This window comes from Malaya genurostris, chromosome 3, assembly GCF_030247185.1.
Source record: "Malaya genurostris strain Urasoe2022 chromosome 3, Malgen_1.1, whole genome shotgun sequence".
NCBI lineage: Eukaryota > Metazoa > Arthropoda > Insecta > Diptera > Culicidae > Malaya > Malaya genurostris.
The window spans coordinates 87946144-87967812 of NC_080572.1; the positions used below are offsets into that span (position 1 = coordinate 87946144).

General features: G+C 37.0%; 2 protein-coding genes across 9 annotated transcripts in view; one reads left to right on the forward strand and one right to left on the reverse strand.

Moving 5' to 3' along the window:
* LOC131439155 (transcriptional activator protein Pur-beta) overlaps positions 1 to 10308 on the forward strand; it is a 33246-nt gene extending 22938 nt beyond the window's left edge. For all 8 annotated transcript variants that reach the window (XM_058609848.1, XM_058609841.1, XM_058609843.1 and 5 more), the window contains one exon: positions 615 to 10308. In XM_058609848.1, coding sequence (XP_058465831.1) covers positions 822 to 1646 — 825 coding nt within the window. In that variant the 5' untranslated portion in view covers positions 615 to 821 and the 3' untranslated portion in view covers positions 1647 to 10308. The remainder of the gene's footprint in view (positions 1 to 614) is intronic.
* Positions 10309 to 10598: 290 nt separating this feature from the next.
* LOC131433864 (uncharacterized) lies at positions 10599 to 11318 on the reverse strand. Its single transcript, XM_058600471.1, has one exon. It carries the CDS (start codon positions 11316 to 11318, stop codon positions 10599 to 10601), a length of 720 nt encoding a protein of 239 aa, XP_058456454.1.
* Between the last annotated feature and the right edge of the window lie 10351 nt (positions 11319 to 21669).

The following is a 21669-nucleotide window of genomic DNA, read 5'->3' on the forward strand; positions in this document are numbered from 1 at the left end:
GCTTCGGAGGAACATATACTTCTCTTAAATTTACCTGAAAAGCAGATGATTCCACTAATGATTTCGTCGAATGCGAAGAAATAGCACAATTCCAATGTAAATGTATTTCGTACGAGGTGAACGGCGCACAAAACAAATCTGCAAATGATCCACTTGCTGATGTACATAGCAACCTTCGCAATGACATTTAATTCTGTAAAAAGGCTCTTTACTAATTTTGAACTCACAGATTGAAGAGCGGAATTAGAATGAAAACCGTGAACTTATAGAAACGAAACCACCAATTACCTAAAATATTTAGTACTATCTGCTTCAATCGATGCGTACCAAATATTTCCAAGCAGTTGGTGTAATGATATTGAAATTCTGTTTCAAACTGGTTGAGTTGTAAATGCTCGAAACTTTGTTAGTATTGTTTGCACGGTTACGGTACGGTTCATTAACAAAATAAAGTCTTACATAAAAAATGATAGATCGATTTTTTTAATTCGATCACTAGAAGATTGTCATGATTTAAAAATCACAAAACTTTGGGTAACTTGTTTGAATACCGTGTACAAATTCTCAATCTCTAAGCTTACATGTTGTTTCCTTTTTTTCCTATTATCTTTCAGATCATCCGGTTGTCTGGCAACTCTGTTGTTGAATTTCGTTTACACACACCTACACTCGACAGGATACCTCGGTAGGAGCGCGTACGCGAACAGAAACGTCTTCCTCCGTGTCCTGGTAGAGGATATCTTCTTTTGAGACTCGGTTCAAAAGCGGCTTATAAAATAAACTTTAATCTGACGCTCGGTTGGTTCGGTGGTGCTTCTGAAATGTCCGACACCGGCAGTGGACACGACGGAGCCCAGAAGGACTACTCGCAGAAAATGGACGGCGGTGGTGGCGGCGATTTCGACTCTGGGCAGCAGAGTCAACAGACCGAGCAGGAGCTGGCCACCAAGATGCTGCAGATTCAATCGAAGCGATTCTATCTGGACGTAAAACAGAATCGACGTGGTCGGTTTATTAAAGTAGCTGAAATCGGCGCGGACGGCAGACGCAGTCAGATCTTTCTGGCGCTGTCTACGGCGGCTGAGTTTCGGGATCACTTGTCGGCTTTCAGCGATTACTATGCCTCGCTGGGGCCACCGAACCCGGACAATGTGCCTGAAGATGGCAAATTAAAATCGGAAATGATGATCAAGGATAATCGACGGTACTATCTTGATCTGAAGGAAAACGTGCGGGGACGGTTTCTGCGCGTATCACAGACGATCACACGCGGCGGTCCTCGATCGCAGATTGCCATCCCAGCGCAAGGGATGATCGAGTTTCGCGATGCGCTTACGGATCTGTTGGAGGAGTTCGGTACAAACGACGGCGGATTCAAGGGTGAACTGCCGGAAGGGCGACACATGCGTGTCGATAACAAAAACTTTTACTTTGACATCGGACAAAATAGTCGGGGCATCTATATGCGGGTTTCGGAGGTGAAAAGCAACTTTCGAACCGCAATCACCGTTCCGGAAAAGTGCTGGTCGCGGTTCCGTGACATTCTCAGCGATTACTGCGATAAAATGAAGAAAACGTCCGAGTCAACCACATCGTCGATCACTGCCGATAACCCATTGCAGAAGCAAGCATCAAATAATATGTAAATTAGTGACGAGAGAGACAGAATTTATAGATCCCTTATTGGCTTCGTTCCGGCTTGCCATCATAATAGTTTCCCAATTTATTGATTATGCTTGTTGTGTATTCTCCATAATTCTCCTATCGTTTGGTTGTTTTGTTAGGTTCTCCCACTTGTTTACTTCTGAGAGATCGGATAACGTGCTAAATTATAAACTGAAGGATGAGTATAAAATATATTATACATATAGAGTTATAAAAAGAGAAAGGATCAGATCTAATCTGAATATAATTCACAGTTATAAGATTTAAATAAAGGAAAAATCTAACAAATTAAATTTAATGCAGAGAAAAACACACAAGCAAGTTAGACCAAATCCCAAAATGAGCGGTCGGTTTATCTTCTCAATCAAATCATGCGCAAAAAAACTGTGTGAAATTGTGTTCCTCTTTTAGGCGTAATAAAATATTCGTTATTTAAAAATAGTTCATAAATGTCGAAGAAGCATTGGATTCTCAAAGTATTCGAGATGTTTCGTGAGGTCGGCTTACGTTTACAAATGTATAATGTCATTCAATTGATGATTGGAATGAACAAAAAGTATGAAAGTCAGCCTAAAAAGCACATTTTATCACACAGTGTTGCGTTCTTTAACTATTGGATTTATCCAATAATGGTTTGATTTTGAAAATTTTAAAGCACAGAACAAGCTAAGTTGAACGTAGCCGCAACAATAGCTGGTGTTAGCTAATAAATAAAGCAAGAACAAAGCAAAAACAATTTTCAAATACAAAGTAAATGAAGAAGAAAATTGTGGGAGTAAGGTCAAATAGATGCTGAACAAAATAAACCAGGAAATCGTAGGCAGTTGAATGATGATCACAAGAATGTATGTGTAAATTATTTAGTTTTCTTTCTTCTGGAAACCACTAGCTGGAAGTTAAAGCAAGTAATGAAATAGAACTAGAGTCTAAACATCACTTTCGAGAATAAAAAAGATGAAGTTCAGAAATAGCAGTTACACGCCCAGGCAGACATAACACGGTCAAACAGTTTATGAAGGTAAATGACGAAGTCGATATATCTATATTACTGTTAAATGTTACATAAAATGGAGAACACTGATCGAGGAATGGTGGAAACTTCCCTGATAAGAAATAGTAGTTAATGAAGTCCTGTGGAACCAAAATCCTTATTGTATCTCTGGCAATGGAAGTGGATTTTAATGGAAGAGCAATCTAGTTGATTTACCTTTTTTCAGTTAGTTTTCAAATGCGACGAAATTTTTTTATAGTCTTGTTTCAATAATCGTGCTTGGCATTGATGATATGATATATAAGCAAAGAACAAGAACATTATAGTCTGGTCATCCGAGCAGGCAACAGCCTCCTAGAGGCACACGTGCGTGGATCGGGACCAACAGCTGTGATCTATTACAAATGGGACAAGAAAAATTCATATGCGATGTATTCATATGTATTAATTTGCTATCCGGGTATACAAATACACACGGAGTGATTCTTCTAAATATTACCAGTTCAAGTTTTTTTTTGTTATGGAAACAGAGTGATCGGATGTACGGCTTTGAGAAATTTTTTTATGAGTTTTCACTAGATGTCCGATTGCTGTTTTGTTGTTGTTTGTTGATTTGATAGGTTTACTCACCAACCTTTCCCCAGCACACGAATTGTGTGAATCCTTATTTTTACTACTTCTTTTTATTTGGTCACAGGTGCAGATACTTAAGACATCGAACTGAGTTAATTATACGGATTTTTCAAACGTACTATTGTATAGAAAATTTTTAGTTTGTTGAGATATTCTGGTCTGGTACAAATTTAGAACTTGTCGAAGATATTATTCTTAAGCTTGAGGTACAATTGTTCTATTGGAGTCAATCGAAGAGTATACAACCGAAACACAAAATAATTTGAATTTTGAATATGTTTATTGTATGGCGGTGTTTATTTTTGTCAGTTGAAGTGATGGCCTATAGTCATCATTCAAGGGTTTCCAACACCTTGCGACGCCGGACCTATGTACAAGGTCATGACGTTTTTTAAACGTTTAAAACATTTTTTTAGGAATTGTTCGAACTGATGATGTTCTATTGAATTGTTACAATCTGTTGTTATAAAATTTCAATTATAATGCACAATCGTAAATACGCAATATTTACTTAACAAAGTCGTCGATCCACATCCTCATTCACAATACAAAGCTTTTAGTTTTCATGTAAATATTCGATGAACATCGAAAACACGAACCGAAAACAGATTCTGTTAACCTAAATTTGATTTTGGCTTGCATCGGATGTTATATCAATAGCCCAAATGTATGTAATTGAGTTCATCGCATTGAGTGTCGCTTCTTAACGTGTTCAGAATCTCGATATTCACCAACTTTTTGCCGAGCTTGTGTTCAATATTTGCTTGTGAGCAAATTTTATTATGACGCTAGGTGTCGCTTTTTAGTGTGTATTGCAACCGTTTGTGGTCACACTTTCACACCGATTCTGTATTTCGTTCGAATCGAATTATTTTGATCGAACACGAAATTTAGAATTTGGTATCTCGGTCGAGCCCGAGCTTTTCATACAAAAGGATGTCGGTCGAATTAATGCACAAAATGCAAATTTTTACATTCGATTGAAATATTCCGGTTCGATTCCGGGTGCATGATTTTACGTATTTGCAACAATATTTTTTCTGCAATCTTCTCATTTCGTAACGAGTTTCTCTAATCCGAATTGGAAATAGGAAAATCTGAACTCGCATTTCAATCAGACACGCACAACCCTTGCTCTTGTTTGTCTCATGAAGATGAAGTAGATTAAAATGTAACGGAGCATAAGTAAAAAGTTTACTTTAGTGGAAAGGGGAGCAAATTTGTGAAAATCGGGTGGTCCTATAGAACGCTATTGTGTTTTATTCGGGTCGGACTTCCGGGTCCAAAATTACAGTGTAATATGTGCGAAAAATGGCAAAAAATATGCACTTAATTTTTTCGTGTGGATGAACCTATTTTCACTATCTTATATAAAATGTCATACTTTCCAAAATCCTCTGAACTAGCTATATAAAACTTATGTTGTGTACGTCTTCTTAGTTATTGGCCATACAAATTGACGGTTACGGTACTACAGGGTGGAGTGTGTTCAAAATTTCAAACCATCATTTAGAGCGACGATGAAGAAATCGGGAGAAATTCTTCTAAATTTGGTTATTCCAAACTGTTTTGATTTGTTTGATATGATAGTTTATGTCCGAACAAACTTTTTTGTTTTGATTCAAGATTCAATGGAAAGCTATTTTCAATAGTATAATTTATGAAAGCCTGAGTAACATGAGAAGGGTACCATCACACCACTAGGTTGATGAAAAAGGTTTTTTAAATATTGCAATCATTGATAAAATGCTAAAGATTAAATTGCCCCAGTGACGATTCAAGGCTCTGGTCCATTCGAATTGATTTTTGACATGATTTTCACTGAACATCGTTTTTTTGCAGGGTACTTTGAAATATCAAATTAACTACGATCAAATTTGTACGTACAATATATTCATACATTTTTTGGACAATTCGAAGCACTTCCGCGCAAAGTTAATGCTGGATTTTTCAGAAAACAAACTCGAACTTTTCATGTAGGGTGTTGCGTGCAGAAAAAGCTTGGGTCGTTTTGTGGCTTTTAGTGCGCGACAAAGCTTGAAGGACTATACTACTCTTAGAGACAAAAAAAAAACACACCATTCTAATTTACCGATCGGAAATATTCATGGTCACATTACAAAGAATTTGAGGTTTAGCAAAAAAGTGCGGGAAGTTATTGTGCGAATCATTCAATTTTCTCATGCTTGGCTCATGCTGATATTGTCCTTAATCATTTCATGATGTATTTACTCCGAAAACTCTGGCAAACAGTTACGCCACGTAAATATCGAAATTTTTACAAAAAACAAAAACACATTTTTAATTTCTTGCATTTTTTTGTAATCTGGTGTACAAAATGGGGCTTGCGAATGAGAACAAAGTTTTGAGAGAAACGCAATTGAGAGGAAACGCTTACTTCGACTATCCATAACTCAGCCGGCTTGTTCGCGGTAAAATCGGGATAAATTTGGAACAAAATAAATTTGTTGTAAGATGCATTTTTCATCTAGAGTCATGGTTGCGTAGGAATGGTAACAATCGCTTCTTTAGGCATTGTTCGCTGTATATTTACTTGTTTAACGTTCCGGTAGAGATGAAGCTTTAGATTTCTCGACCAGAGCTGCATATTGCCTGCCAAACCAAATATTTTTTGGATATTTTCTTTGTCCTGAAATGCTCCTGTACGCCGTTCTGTTTCCTGGCAGTATAAAAAGACAATCCGGAAGCTGCTAAAAGTCTTCCAGCATATAAGTTTAATCGTTCATTATCACACAGTCAAACTTAGTCAAATATTTGCGATACAACTGGCGAGCCTGGGGTTTAGCCGTCACATTCTGTTTATACTTACGGTTCGGTACAGTTTTTACTCTGAACGACTTCCTACCTTGCCGGTCCTTGAAAGTATCCCAAATAGCAAACATTGTTCTAGCATTGTATTTCTTCTCTCTTCTCGCAACGATTGTGCGATTAAAAAGCGCAGTTTACTTGAATGATGTGTAACAAGTTTCTTGTTTGATATGTGTCATAGCAGTAATATTTGTTAATTAGAAACCGAAAATGAAACTGCTCAAATTAACTTTTTGTAGAATCAGTTGAATAAACACAAGCAGTAATATTAATTATTTTCACATTTGTTTCAAAAACATGTAAAATCATTTGTCAAACATAGCAACCGTTCTGCAGCAATTGTGAAACATGCCCATTTGAACAAGTTTTTATTGCTACTTGGGTATGCATGAAGGTTGGGGAAATTTTTATTTCTCTAGCCACAGTACTTACCGAAAGATCTGGTCTCTTCTGCAATATTTGCTTCGCTGTCGCTTCCTGCTGGTGGTTTATGAGATTTTTTTTAGTTCCGCTGTTGTTGAACGAGTATCGGAAAATTTAAGAACGTTATGGGCAATGCTTGCAGGAAAACCAAGCTATTTGCAATTTTTCTTACTGACAGATCCGAATCTTCATTACGACCGCACAGAATTTCTTTCCGCACTTGTTCTTCTTTCGACGCCATCTTTGATCTTAAAGCTTGTAGTAGCATCAAAAATTGATTTTACACAATCAGCAGACATACGTTTGTCAGTCTGCGAAATATTGAACGCGTTTCGATTTGATTTGATTCTATTCCCAACCCCGCACATAGGGTCAGAAAGTATCGAAGAGGCGAATGACCTTAAGGTATAAACCTCTAAACACCAACCTAATTTGTCAACTGACGGAAAATTCCATTTTCAATGACTTAATTTTTGATGAAACTGAATTTTACTGGTTCCGACTGTAATTGCGTGAACTTAGACGCTCCATTTATGTGAATTATAAGATGTAAAATCACAAGGTATTTTTGAAGCGTGTGCAATAGGGTGTGGTAGTAATTGATACAGTTAATGTTTTGTGTGCGACTTTCTGCTGAAAGACCACGAACCACGGAAAACCTTCTCGTTGTATCTTATAATTGTTCTTAGATGATCTTCTATTTCGATGATTTATCAACCGCAGATTGTACACTGAACAATTGAATCGGTGTTTTTTTTCTTCTGAAGACATCACCAGACCAGAAAACAACCTCTAAATCGTTAATATGTTGCATTGATACCTAAACGGATAGCGACGACAGCTTTCAATGAATTCACCAGTTCGTCAACAATATTTCAACAAATGTAAAAAGTCTGTAGTATCTTAAGATGAAAATATCAGTCTTTAAATGAATATGTCCTGTATGCCTATGACCATACCCTTAGCCCCCCACATAGTAGAGTATATCCTTTCATAAATGTGATACTGAAAACACGAGAGAATCGGGACGGAGTGTAGCATCATCTCTCTCCAGGTGGTGCACGTTATTCGATGAATACTAATGTAAATGTACAACACACGATCAAGTAAAGCAAAGAGTCCTTATATAAAAAAAATATTCCGCTAAGCGGAAATCACGAGAAATGGTCGGATGTAATCCGGTGGCACTCAAGAGTTTGGCTGAAAAAGAAACACCTATCAGCAGCATGATTTTCGAGTTTTTGTTCGATCGGAATTGGGAAAACAAACGGTATTCAAACAGTTGATCACTGTTGCCTGTTAATTTGTTAGTTGATTATTTTAACCTAATTAATACTAGAACACAGCTAGTAACAGTTGGATATTCAAAGGTAACACGTCACATACGGTGAGGTTCAGTAAACAGACGGGGCAACATGAATATAGACACTGTGGAAAATTTGTTTTTGTTTTGAAACACACGGTATGAAGTATTTCATGAATTTGGAACCTGAAGAAAACAATAAAGGGGAAACACTGCAAGCAAAACGATGGTTCTTTTTTTATAAACGGCAACTACAAAAACCGCGAAACCAGATTATTATCAATTATTATTAAAATAATTATTATCTACTGCATTAAAATAGTAACAACAACAACAACAAAAACTATATTATGAATATTGTGAAGAATTTTAAATTATGTTGTCTTTTTCTCAAGTCTATTATAGCGATAAAGAAAATATAGTAATGAAAAAAAAAACGACAGATTGGAGGACAAATAATAAAAAAAATACTGAAAAATACAAAAAATATGAAAGAGAAATATATAGTAGGTATATTATAATGATAAAAATGTTCCCGAATCGAGATGATGTTCAGTTAAGTCTCAAAAACAGCAAACTGTGAAATCTTTGTGTTACAAATAAAATATAAACTGCGACGGTATCGCCTGGCGATGTGTTATATTTTCTCTCTCCTACAAAACGATGGCGTTCAAAACGCTCAATTTTAATGAACAGCATTCTAGCGACATACCCTGTTAAATTTGCAGTAATTTTAATTGCCTTATTTTGTACGATAAACTAGATACGATAGTCTTTGCGTTTTTTTTAATGCCATTCCTTTCAGGTCACCCTGTGTTGTGGTCGAAAGAGATGAATATTAAGAAGTAAGAACAAGCATAATGTTTTTTCCAGTCGTAATTCGCAACCATAGAATATAGTCAGGAGTACACTCGTAACACACAGGGGGTGTCTCGAAAGTGTTAGGTTTTCTTTCTCACTTTTTTTCTACGGGGTGATCGATTTCCACTCTGTTTTAGTTTCCGTAGTAGCGCTATTATACGTAATAACAAAGAATTAAAAGCATAGAAAACCAACAAAACTAAAAACGAAAGCTATTCGTCATTCAAAAGAGTAAAAAAAAACGACAAATATATAGATGAGAAATTTATCGAAGAAAAACAAAACATAGTAACTAGTTTTCCTTAACCCCCACGAAGCAAACTGAACCGAAAAACCTGTGCGAAGTACTATTTTGAGTGATCCCTAATTGTGTTTGGCGTCATTGTTCGCCAGGATTTACAGTGAAATGCTCTTGGTTAAGTTTAAAGTTATATTTTTTATTTCAACTTTGAAAATTATTTGTTTCGATTTAAAAATTTCAATCAGAATCATCACTGGCGGACAGTTCCGTTATCTGAGCAATTTTCATAAATTCACTTGTTCTTTGTTGATATTTTTTTTTGAATTTAGAATCTTGTTTCTAGGTATATAAATTGGAGAAAATAAAAGCTATGACACTACCTTTATCGTTGGTACATTAGGACACGATAAAAAAACGATAATATAACGTATTTTAGGTGAAATGAAGTTTTTCGGTTTGATTTTTTATATAGACTTCTAAATTATTTAATCTGTTTATAAACGCTTTCCTGAGAATAATGAAAAAAATAGAAGAAAAAAATCAATACGAATAAAAAGAGTAAATAAAACAAAGAGAAGAAAGAATGTAAAACAAAAAAAAAGTTGCTGTAAAAGGCAACATTCAAAAAAAGGATAACGCTCTAGAGTTCGCGAATCAAATGATCAATCTAGATAAACGGTTTTATTCTTTGATTAAGATACTAGAGAAGAGCATATGTAAACCAAGTGTGCAAACCAACCAGAGCACGAGCGTAGTATGGGCTTTAGAATACGGGAAATTCTACAAGTATCAACACAGCGGTGGTACACCGAAGGGATGATTTGATGTGTGTAAGCAGAATTCATTTTTAAACGTGGTCTCAACAACCGGAATAATCAATAGTTTCCTGTTCCATAAAATTCTTGATGGAAACATGGTTGAGTTTTCCATGTAGGTTTCCTCTGACGGCAGGAAGAGTTACCAAAAGCCTTTGCGAGGAATAATGAATTACTTATTGCCACATTTTATTATCGCTAGAAATATTTCAAAGCTACACTTACACAATTCAGTAAAATTCAAACAGACACAATGGATCAATAGAAATAGCTAACAGAGCAGAGTATCAATCACCAGTCCCAGAAAAGAGAATAACGAAATATAGCCCGAAGGAAACAAACGAGCGAAACATTCGGCGTAACGAATAAGCGCTGAGGCAAAAACCTGCTGTCGTGGAGAAACAGAAAAAAATACATGCACTAGTGTTGTAATGGATAATGGAATAAACAAGTCGACAGCTTAAACAAAAGGTGTTTTGATTATTTGATTCAGGTGTTACAATGTTAGTAGGAAATATACTAATAAATGTGATTACAAACAACAAAACCAATGAAAATGGAATTTTTTTCTCTTCGAAATTTATGGTATGGAACTATCATTTATGGTACAGTAAAGCTGGCTTCAGATAGAATTGGAACAAAGACAATTGCCTGTATTTCAGTTATTTATTATTGAATTCAAGATCTTTTTTTATACAAATGTAGCGTTTTCTTCATACTTTTAAGAAAAAATACGGATAAAATAATTCGTCGCGGTTTCTGATAGTATAGAAAAGACGTCTGGTTAGAACGGTATAATATATAGGAATCAAAGGTTACTGAGTTCAACATCCCCCCTTAACTTTGATTTTCGAGTATTCCAAGGGACCTTCTAGCATCCTGAAGTTTTGAAAAAGGAACTGGTTTCGTCAAGATATCGGCAAGTTGTTGATTCGAAGGAACATAGCATAGCTTCACAGATTTCTTTTCCACTTGTTCTTTGATGAAATGATGCCGCAAATCTATGTGTTTAGTTCGTGCCGAATAGCAGATTTCCTTCTCCGAAAGATAAATAGCGCCTCTGTTGTCACAGCAAATTGGTAGTGTTGTTTCAGCTCCGCTCAGTTCTGCCCTAAATGCGCGCCACCATAATGCTTCTTGTCCCACTGCTGCCAGAGCCATATACTCTGCTTCTGTTGTTGAGAGAACCACTGTTGGTTGCCTTTTAGAACACCAGGCAACAGTACCATCAGCATGCATAAACACGTATCCGGTGATAGATCGTCGTGTCTCCGAGTCATTTCCCCAGTCTGCATCGAAATACCCAAGAAACTGCTCTGTCCCAGCTCTGTTGCTGTTCACAAGTTTGTTTTGTTTGGTACCTTTCAGATATCTGAGTACACGTTTATCAGCGATCCAGTGGATTTCTACCGGGTTGCTGCAAAAACTGCTGATTGCATTCACCGCAAACGCAATGTCCGGTCTGGTACATTGTGAGACGAACTGTAATCCACCTACAAGTTCTCGAAATGGTACCTTTTCCATTTTTGCGATTTCATCGGTAGACTTCGGACACATTTCCTTTGACAATTTCTAGCTAGCCTCGAACGGTATTGAAACAGGGTTACAGTCAGTCATTCTAAACTGCTCCAGCAACTTGTCAATGTATCGCTCTTGATCTAGCATGACCATTCCTTTGGTTTGTGTTAAACGCGCTCCAAGGATTTGTTCCGCATAGCCTAAGACTTTCATCTGGAATTTGGCCATCAATTGCTGCTTCAGGGCTGTTACAATTTCAAAGTCATTTTAAAACACTAGAAGTTCATCCACATATACAGCTACGATGAGTATTTTGCTATCTTTTATTAGAAAATATACGCAGGTATCCAGCTTTGATCTACGTAGACCAATATTTCTAAGCACCGCATCAAGTTTCGTGTCTCAAACTCGACTTGCTTGCTTCAGTCCGCACAGAGCTTTCTTAAGACGACACATTTTGCTACATCAGTATTGAACCCTGGTGGCTCCATGTAAATTTCTTCATTATCCAAATCGCCTTGAAGAAAAGCTGTGACTGCGTCAAGTTGATGAATCTGCCAACCAAGCTTCGCTGATACTGCCATAAGATAGCGAACTGTAGCATATCTGACCACGGGCGAATAAGTTTCGCCGTAATCAATTCCTTTGATCTGCGAAAATCCTTTGATCACGAGCCGTGCTTTGTGTCTCTCAACTGAGCCATCCGCATTGGTCTTTATCTTATAGACCCATTTTGATTTAAGTGCCGTTCGTCCCGGTGGTAAATCTGTTACTTCCCACGTATGGTTATCCTCTAGTGACTTCATCTCTATCTCCATTGGCTATTGCCACAGGCCTTTATCGTCGCGTTGTAGCGCCTCCGTATACGATAGCGGTTCCTCGTTGGGATTACCCTGAGACATGGAAATACTCTGAGAGACAGTACTAAAGCTCATCTTAAAATCGTGGTACTTGCCTGGAATCTGGCGCTCCCGGCCGCTGCGCTTTACCACACGCTTTACCAGTTGTACCTCAGCCTCAGTTCACATACTCCTCCACTAGTTTCACTCCAGTCAACTGTCTGAGTAGACCAAACTCCCTGATGTATCCACTATCTTGAAATGCCGCCTTCAGACTATCCCATGCTTCTCTGGCAGTTGCCGCATTCTGGACGAGACTATAATTCATCGGATCAATGCTCTGGCATATGGTAGCCAGCGCCCGTTCCGAGAGTTCTTCTGACGGGGTTTCTTCCTTAATAGCAGTCCACGTACCTTCCCGGATCATGATCATCTTGATCGCGAAAGCCCAGGAACTATAGTTCTCCTGACCACGTAGTCGCTCCGCCAATGGTAGATTTACACTTTCGCCTGGCAACGACATCCGGGAACTCGTCGCTCCTTGCGTTTCTCCGTTTGGAATCGCCATACCGGAAACAGTCGAACCTTGCACCGCTTCTGAAATACTTTCGTCTCTTCTTCTCACTGGAGACCGCTCAATCGGCATAAAGCTCCTGGAGAAAACTTATCTTCAATGATTTGAAAATCTTCGGTGGAAAAAAAAAACGTTTCTTCAACTGTTTGAACCGTTTCTATGACATCACGTCAGGCCCATAACCTGATAGAATAGAAAAGACGTCTGGTTAGAACGGTATAATATATTGAAATGAATTTACTTCATACATAATCAAATGTTACTGAGTTCAACAGTTTCGAAGGAATTCTCGAATTTTTCCTGTAACACGGCTCATTAGGCGGCGCACATCTTCTTCGTCCATCGTTTTAGCTATCTTATTCCACCAGGTCGTCATCTGATTGATGTCTTTGACAACCTTTCCCTTTGCCTTGAGTCTCCTCTTCATGATTGCACAGTATTTCTCAATTGGGTGGAACTGGAGGCAGTTGGGTGGGTTAAGGTTTTACGGAACAAACTGGACCCCTTTCTCTGCATACTATTCTTGAACGACTTTGCAGTAATGACAGCTTGCCAAATCTGGCCAAAACATTACGAGATGGTCGTGGGATCGAATGAACGGCAAAATTCGTTTTTGGAGACACTCTTTTTGGTATAGTTCCGATGTCATTGTTTTATTTGTAACGAAAACTTTCGTTTTTTGCCACAGCTGCAAATGTCCTGCCAAATCATGAATTTTCTTGCAAATTTGTCGACAAAAACAAATTTAAATTTAGCTGGAACATCCTCCCAAGCCAAGCCGTCAAGTAAAATTTTTGACCTGGGATTTGCCCGAAGTCAGCCTTGACATAGGTTTCATCGTCCATCAGCTAGCCTAGATGCTAGCCTAGATGCAGACTGTTTAGCTAGCTTAGATGCAGACCACAATGGATTTTCCAAATAACTGTGCACAATTTTTCCCTTCTTTCGGCTTTCATGTTGATTGTTTACAAAGTACAGTCGATTTGCGGATTGTCAAAAATCATACGTGAAGCTGACAAAATTCCCGACACGTGGGCGCCAAGAACTTCCAAATCCATCCACCAGGAGCGCCATAATATGAGCAAAAGTTTGTTCTAATGCTAAATGAAGCAAGTTTTATTGTATGTTTACATATAAACAGACATGTTTCGTCTCGCAGCGGTTGCTGTGCGAAACCCGAATAAAGTCATTTGCTCCGGAAATAAGCAGTTTCTCGACAGGTGATAAATCAGGTGAAGTTGGCTCAATCATCGGTGATGGTGATAGTAAAAGCGATCACCTTCACACTTAAAACAGATTCTCGGGCTCGGCATATTAAAATGCCGAACTACATCGGCAACACGACATTTTACTGATTTTCAGTAGCCAACATGCTCTTTTCCGAAATTCGTCAAAGTAATATTCTGATATCTCGATAAAGTGCCTAGTTTGGCATAATATTATGCTGAACTTGTCAGCAAACAACAAATATACCGGCCCTAAATTACCGTTTTCACTTCCACTTTTACATTCACTTCACTTACATGTCACTTCACTTGATTTTCCCTATTACCAGTATCACGCACAGTGAAGTAATCACTGTACTGAAAAAAAAATTTTTTTTCAACAAAATTTTGGTGATGTGATGTTTGTAATAACCACAAGCTCATCTAAGTAATTGCTTTTTTTCTGAATAGACTTTCGTGATAATGACCTTCATTCACTTTACTTGATTTTCACCGTGTAGTGATACCGGTAATAAAGGCCACCGAGATCAACGAATCCGTTTGCCGAGATTCCGAACAGCGTGTTAGCACAGATAACAGATATACAGACTCGAACATAATTTTTCAAAATTCTGTGTAAATTTCAAATTTCAACAGATAACATTTGTCCCGATGATACATAACGAAATCTTAACTTACCCCTCACTACAAAGCTAACTAACAACTATTCATATCGACTAATTATCTTAATGAAACTAGCGGGAAAACATTCGGAGAAAACGGGTTTTAATGGTGTTACGAGATAAATTGAAATCAAATTCATCAGAGCAAGTATTGAATACGCGACACATACTCAAAAACGCTTTATGAAAGCCATAGTTAGTTCTAGTACGAGGAGTTCTGAGAAAGGAATTAAACTGCAAATTACGCCTATGAATATCAAAACTTAGCTGTTGTAGGAGATCTGCACAATCAATTCGAGATTGGATTAAGTCCGTGACGAAAACAGCTTTTAGTGTATCACGGCGGACAGATAGCAAATCTCCTGGGCAGGCGACGCAAAGCCAAACGAATGAACTTACGCTGAACAGTTTCAATGTGCAGCTTATCAGGTAGGTAATATGACTTCAAACAACAACAGCATACTCCAGTGTAGAGCGAACTAGAGCGCAATATAACGACTCTAGGCAGTATATGTTATTGAAATATTTTTAGATGCGAAAGATGAAACCTAGCATATTGAATGCTTTAGAGAGGGTATATTTCATGTGATCTTTGAAACTAAGTTTTAAATCCAATAACACTCCTAGATCCTTGATTGATGTTTCCCGTTTTAGCACAGCTTGCAAAATAGTGTAATCATACGTGATCATGGTTCGTTTACGAAAGAAGGAGATAACGGAGCATTTAGAGGCGTTCAGAACCATTCTGTTGACGTCGCACCAGTTAGAAAAAAGTTAATCTTTCAGATCTTTGAAGAGATAAAACAGTTTGAAATCGTCGGCAACTGATAGCTTCATACATTGCAATGAGATATTCAGATCATTTAGATATAGCAGAAATATGAATGGTCCTAGATGGCTTCCCTGATGAACGCCAGAGCTCAAGTTGAATGATGGAGTAACGTAATCGCCAATTTTCACGGTCATACTACGACCAGTCAGATATGATTCAATCCAAGCCTGTCGAGCTTTGCAATTGCAATTTGATGGTTAATCTTGTCGAATGTAGCAGTGAAATCTGTATAGATGGCATCAACTTGATGTTGCGCTTGCATAGATCGAATGATATAAAATAAACATAAAACAAGATTTGTAGACGTAGACCGTTTAGGCATGAAACCGTGATGAGTATCAGATATGTAACTGGAGCTGTTGTGAGTTATTAGGTCCAGGATTTTTATTTCAAATAGTTTTGAACCTGAACATAATGCGGCTATTCCTTGATAGCTTGAAATAAGGGATTTATCGCCTTTCTTATAAACGGGAAAAACGTTAGAGTTTTTCCAAGATTCGGGAAAAAATCCAAGCTTCTTCTGATAGATTGTTGGTGATTTTGCACTACTCATCTCTCTGCTTGTTCTCATAGAGGATACAAAAGAGATGACCTATTGTTTTGAGGCCTAAAACTTTTGGATTTTTTTAAAATCTTAGACGTTGAAATATAACACATTTGTTCCTTTTAAGCGACCATTTACTTTCCATAAGGATTTATTAGCACTTTCATTGATTAAACCAAATATATTATATATCAACATGGATCACTTTAACGAATTCAATACAAATTGAAAGAGACATCACAGCAACACCATCTCGTGACCGAAAAGGCTTTTAGTTCAGTCATGTTTAATAGTTTGCGTTTAGCGTGCACCCAGAAGTGAAATGTCAAAACTAATTGAGTATGATGTCGTCGGTATGATGCCCACATACACGCAAAGAAATGGAGCTTGTTTAAAATAGCAAATCAGTTAGTAGATTTTTAAAACTGATTCATGTTAATTTCAAGCTAGAATGTAATTGTTTCAAACCATTTTATCCTTTCAACATCAAAAACAGATCTCTGTTCAATGTGAATAAATATTTTGGTCTTGCCAAACGAAAAAAAAAAATAATTGCTTCAACTAATTTTATTGTTGAAATAATTCATCTATATAATGCGCATTAAAAAAAAGTAGAGTTGATTTTATTGGCAATATCTATGTTGATTCAATTATGCTTTATGTTAAGAATGTTAATGTTATGACCCGGGTTGGCGGTTCAATGCATAGGACGCTGGTCTTACAAGTCAGTTGTCGTATGTACGAGCCCCGACCTGGAAGGATTCTTAGTGTCAGTAGGATCCATAGTACTAGCCATGCTATGATTCTGTACATTAAGAATCGGCTGCGAAGTCTGTTGAAACAGAAAGGCCAAATTTCACCAAAGGAATGTAATGCCAACACTTTGACTTTGACTTTATGTTAAGAACAAAATTGATTCGTTTTATCTGTTGTCTTATTTGTGTAATGATAAAACAAAATTTATTGTTCAAAAGAACCGTATCAGTCCAATTTCTTATAAACCAGAGCTGTTTTTCCGAACCGTGAATTAACAGAAATGTTTTCTACACATTTCAAAAGTAAAATTTTATCTGCTAATATATTTATAAGTGGGCTTTTCAACAATCCAAGCGTAAGTATTCATAATTAATAATAATAGAAACTGCAATAACACATTTATTTGATGTAGGTTATCTCTGTATTTACCGGGAGGGCACCGAATCATTGGATACTATAATAAATAATATTGGAGTGATTGTGGTATGTAAATAAATATTATAAATGCATGATGTATAAAAATGTAATTACATATATATAAAACTAAAAAAAATGTATCAGAAACAAGCCTTCAAATTATTTTGAAAGAAATCATTTTACTCGTAAAAACAAAACAAAACGAATAATTTAAACAAACAAAAGCGTAAGTTGAAATACTAATGATTTCAAGTTAATATCTTATCATTTATTTCAACTGCCAAGTTTATAAATTCCGAGCACTATCAAATTTATCCCAAATTAGTTCATTTTAAACTGATTTTGCCAGTTGAACTTACTATTAAATTGTTCTTCAAGAAATTGACACGAACGCACAAGTAAAATGTTTGTCGGTATTATCAAAATATTGATCGAAACAAACTAATCCACTGAGTAAAATCAAATACTAGTTTTGTTGTTTCAAACAACAATATTTGCTATACTAACCCAATTTTTCTTTTGTCACTATTTCAACAAAATAAATCGTTACGAGAAACCCAAATTTAGTTACATTTACAATATTTTTTTCTGCGTGTAGAAGTGTGAACATTTTCATATTTAAATGTGTTTTTCTACGAAAGAAAATATCGCCTATAAACAATGTAGAATTACGCTCTTTTAGACTCATCGTCTTCACTTTCAAGAGTTATGAAGCAGTATTTAATTTTGCTCATGAATGTTATGAATGGTGCTGAAAAGACGAAACCTATAGGCTGTGAAGGCAATGTTTGGCAGATCACTTCTGATTTATAGCACAAAATTAAAATGAAATGAACGGTTACAAGTTACTTTGATAGCGATATTTTTTTCATTGCGTTCATGACATTGAATTTGAATTAGTATTATCTTTTCTCTCAGGGAAAGTTAGAATGTAGAAGAAAATTGTCATTTTTATAAATGGTCTATGAATTAAAATTGCATATAAAGACTGTCCCAGAAAGTATGGACGCTACCAAAAACCGCTGTCATTTCGCAATGGTTTAGAATCTGTCAATTTTTATGGCTGCGTCCTGTTGTTTACACTCTTCTCTAACCACTTGTGCAGTTGTTTATTCGTTTTCATTAGTTTGTTTCGAAATGCGTGGACTTTCAGCAGAACAACGTCGCAAAATTTTGTACAATTAGTGCACAGAACGCGGACTGTCACTAAGAAAGATAGCAAAAAGGGAAGGAGTAAGTGAAAAAGTCGTGCGAAATGCAATCAGGAAGTTCGGTGAGGATAACACCTTTGAGGAACGAAAACGGGTCGAAAAAAAGGTCCTGCTAGCGCTCAGTTGGATAAGCGTATACTGAAAGCGTTCGAGCAAAAGAAGAAGGTTTCAGTTCGGGATGTGGCCAAAGAAGTGGGCACTTCGAAGTCAAATGTTCTTCGTACTAAAGAATGTTTGAAACTTCGAGCCTATAAGAAGCAGAAACAACCAAAACGTAGTCCGAAATAAGAAGAATCGATCAGGCCGAGGGCTCGAAAGCTGTATAATACGATTCTTGCTGGAAATTTGATCTGCATAATCATGGACGACGAAACCAACGTGAAACTCGATTACAAATCGTTGCCGGGACCACAATATTATACGGTGCAGAACATCGATTGAAGTTGTAAAATTTGGCAAGAAAGCTATGGTCTGGCAAGCAATTTGTAACTGCGGTAAGATTTCGAAACCCTTCATCACCACTGCTTCAATGAACAGCGAAATATACATCAAGGAATGTTTACAAAAACGACTTCTACCCATGATTCGAAGCCACAAGGATCCTGTTGTCTTCTGGCTAGATCTTGCTTCTTGCCACTACTCTAAATCAACGGTAGAATGGTATACTACCAAAAATGTCACTTTCGTCCCAAAAGACATGAATCCACCAAATTGCCCACATCTTCGACCAATTGAGGAATTTTGGGCATTAACGAGGGTACATCTTAGGAAACGTAAAAAAAATCTAAGTGTGTAAGTTCACACACCTTCTTGAAAAGCTGGGTATATTTGACACATATTTAAGCCATTGTTACAAAATTCAGTCATTTTACGAACTACGTTCTAGTGGGCTGTGTCATTCGCAACGTAAACTCTTAGAACCAATTCTCGAACTCGGTAAAGTTAAATGCCGAGAGAGATCGGCATCACACAATTCTGCAGATTGCTCAGTAATCAATGTTTTCTGAGATTCCTTTGTCGTAATTCGGCTAGATAACTGTCATTTACGTTTTACATTTTCGCTTATTTCGTAGAAATTTTCCAGTGGCATTTAGTAAAAAATTGAACTTGTCCAAAAGGAAGACGTGAGAATCTACGATCTATCCAGTAAGTATAATAACTTAAAATTATTGTTGATTATTTCTAGAAAGGTCCTTCCAGATCCTGCTTTCACTGTCGGTAAGTCATTATAGGATATGTCGAAGAACTTCAACCACATGTCAACCAACATATTCGACAATCGACATTTAGTCCGAATTCCATATATTACAATTGCACGTCCTCGAAACATGTAATACTGAAGGTTCGGAAATTCATAAGCTTTGCTTCGTTATTTTTGCCGAAGATTTACATTTAGGAGCATTTACGCACCCATTCTACATCAGACGGCGCTTTTTGTGTCACGGGTTGTTCAACTACAGTACTATTACACTGGGGAATCTAGGTTTATTTTATTTATGGTTGAAGGATGAAAAGTAGCATAAATTAAAAAAACATAGATTTCCCACTGCACGGTGACACTGACAGCGCTTCAAGTGGGAAACGGGTGTAATTTTCCCATTAGCTACTGTGGTTGTGTTAAATGCGCAGGCAACTTTATGCATGCATTTTAGGAGCATTTACGCACCCATTCTCTACCAGACAGCACTCTTGCTGTCACGGGTTGCTCAAGATCTAAGATCTTTTATACGAACCTAAGATTGGGAATATCGGTTCTGCCATCTCTGAGTTAAGTAAGTGAGATTTTGTTTACTATATGACTATTATCTCCCGTCGTTAATCGAAAACCGGGAACCATAGTCGTTAATTCGTTGATTCGTCGCTAATCGATAACCGGGAACGATACGTCGTTAATCGAAAACCGGGAACCAGGATAGCCGGAATCGGTTTGTTTGGCTGCCTACTGATAGTGGCTTTAGTAGTTCAGAGGCCAATTTATAATTTATTTAAGTGAGGGTCAAATCTTTAACACACTTTACACTTTAATTCCGGATCCGTTAGTCGGTTTGGGATGAAGTTTAAGAGTTTTGTATGGGATCACAAAACCTTTCATTTGAACCTGACTTTGTTCAAATCGGTTTTGCCACCTCTGAGAAAGGTGAGTGAGATCCATTATGGAATATACAAACCACTATTTTCGGTGATTCCGGAACCGAAGCCGGGAACCAAGATAGGCCAGCTTAGATTTTTGTTTCCGATTTTTGTTTCGCTGCTTTAAGCGACGGTAGCAAATTTATAACACACTTTACCCTATAATTCCGGAACCGGAAGTTGGATCCGGATGAAATTTGGAAGTTTTGTATGGGACCATAAGACCTTTTATTTAACCCTCCGTCTGACAGATATTTTTATACCTTCGGTCTAACTGAGGGGTCTGGCCAGACCCCTATTCATTTCCTTGTATTTTTACGCATTTCGGTGTAAATTAGAAGTGTATTCAGGTTCATTGCTATACAAACCAGGTATATTTCGTTTCTTACATTTCTTACTTGTCATGGCATATGATTTTCTGAAAAGTAAGGATTACACGGAAAAATGGGAATAACAAAACCAATAATGTTTTTGAGCGTTTAGCCTTTCTCATATAGAAAGCTTATGCAATCACTGTGAAAACCGACTTTTGAATCGAGGCCGGCGGGCCGAGTGTCATATACCATTCTACTCAGTTCGTCGAGTACACAAAATGTCTGTGTGTGTATGTGCGTCCCATACTAAATTCCTGAATTTCATTTGGATTTTACTTCTGGTTCCGGAATTATGGGGTAAAATGTGCAAAAAAAATGAAAATATGTGTTCTAACTTTTCTCATAGATGGCGCCATCGATTCTCACAAACTTAGGTTCAAATGAAAGGTCCTGCGGTCCCATACGGAATTCCTGAATTTCATTCGGATCCGGCAGTATAAGGCGAAGTGTGTAAATTTTTTTACCATCACTGAAAAGGTCGAAAACCATAAAAACTTTTTTAAATCGATCTTAAATCTTCTCAATTGATAGTTTTTGTCAGTAGACGGTCAAACAAACCAATTTCGGTTATTTTGATGTGTAACACATCTTTATTTTCTATATAGGGGTGCAAATCAGAAACTCAAGGAAAAATACACGTAGAAATGTGGTCAGATTTTAAACACTTGCAGCTCAGTATATTTTGTATCAATTATTAATATTTTTTCATTTTTTGATTGGAAATATTTCTAAGATGTATCAAGCCCCATATTTTCAATTATAAATGATTGAAATTTTGATTAGTAGCGAGCAGTGTCCTATTTGGCTGCTAAAAATCTTTGGTAT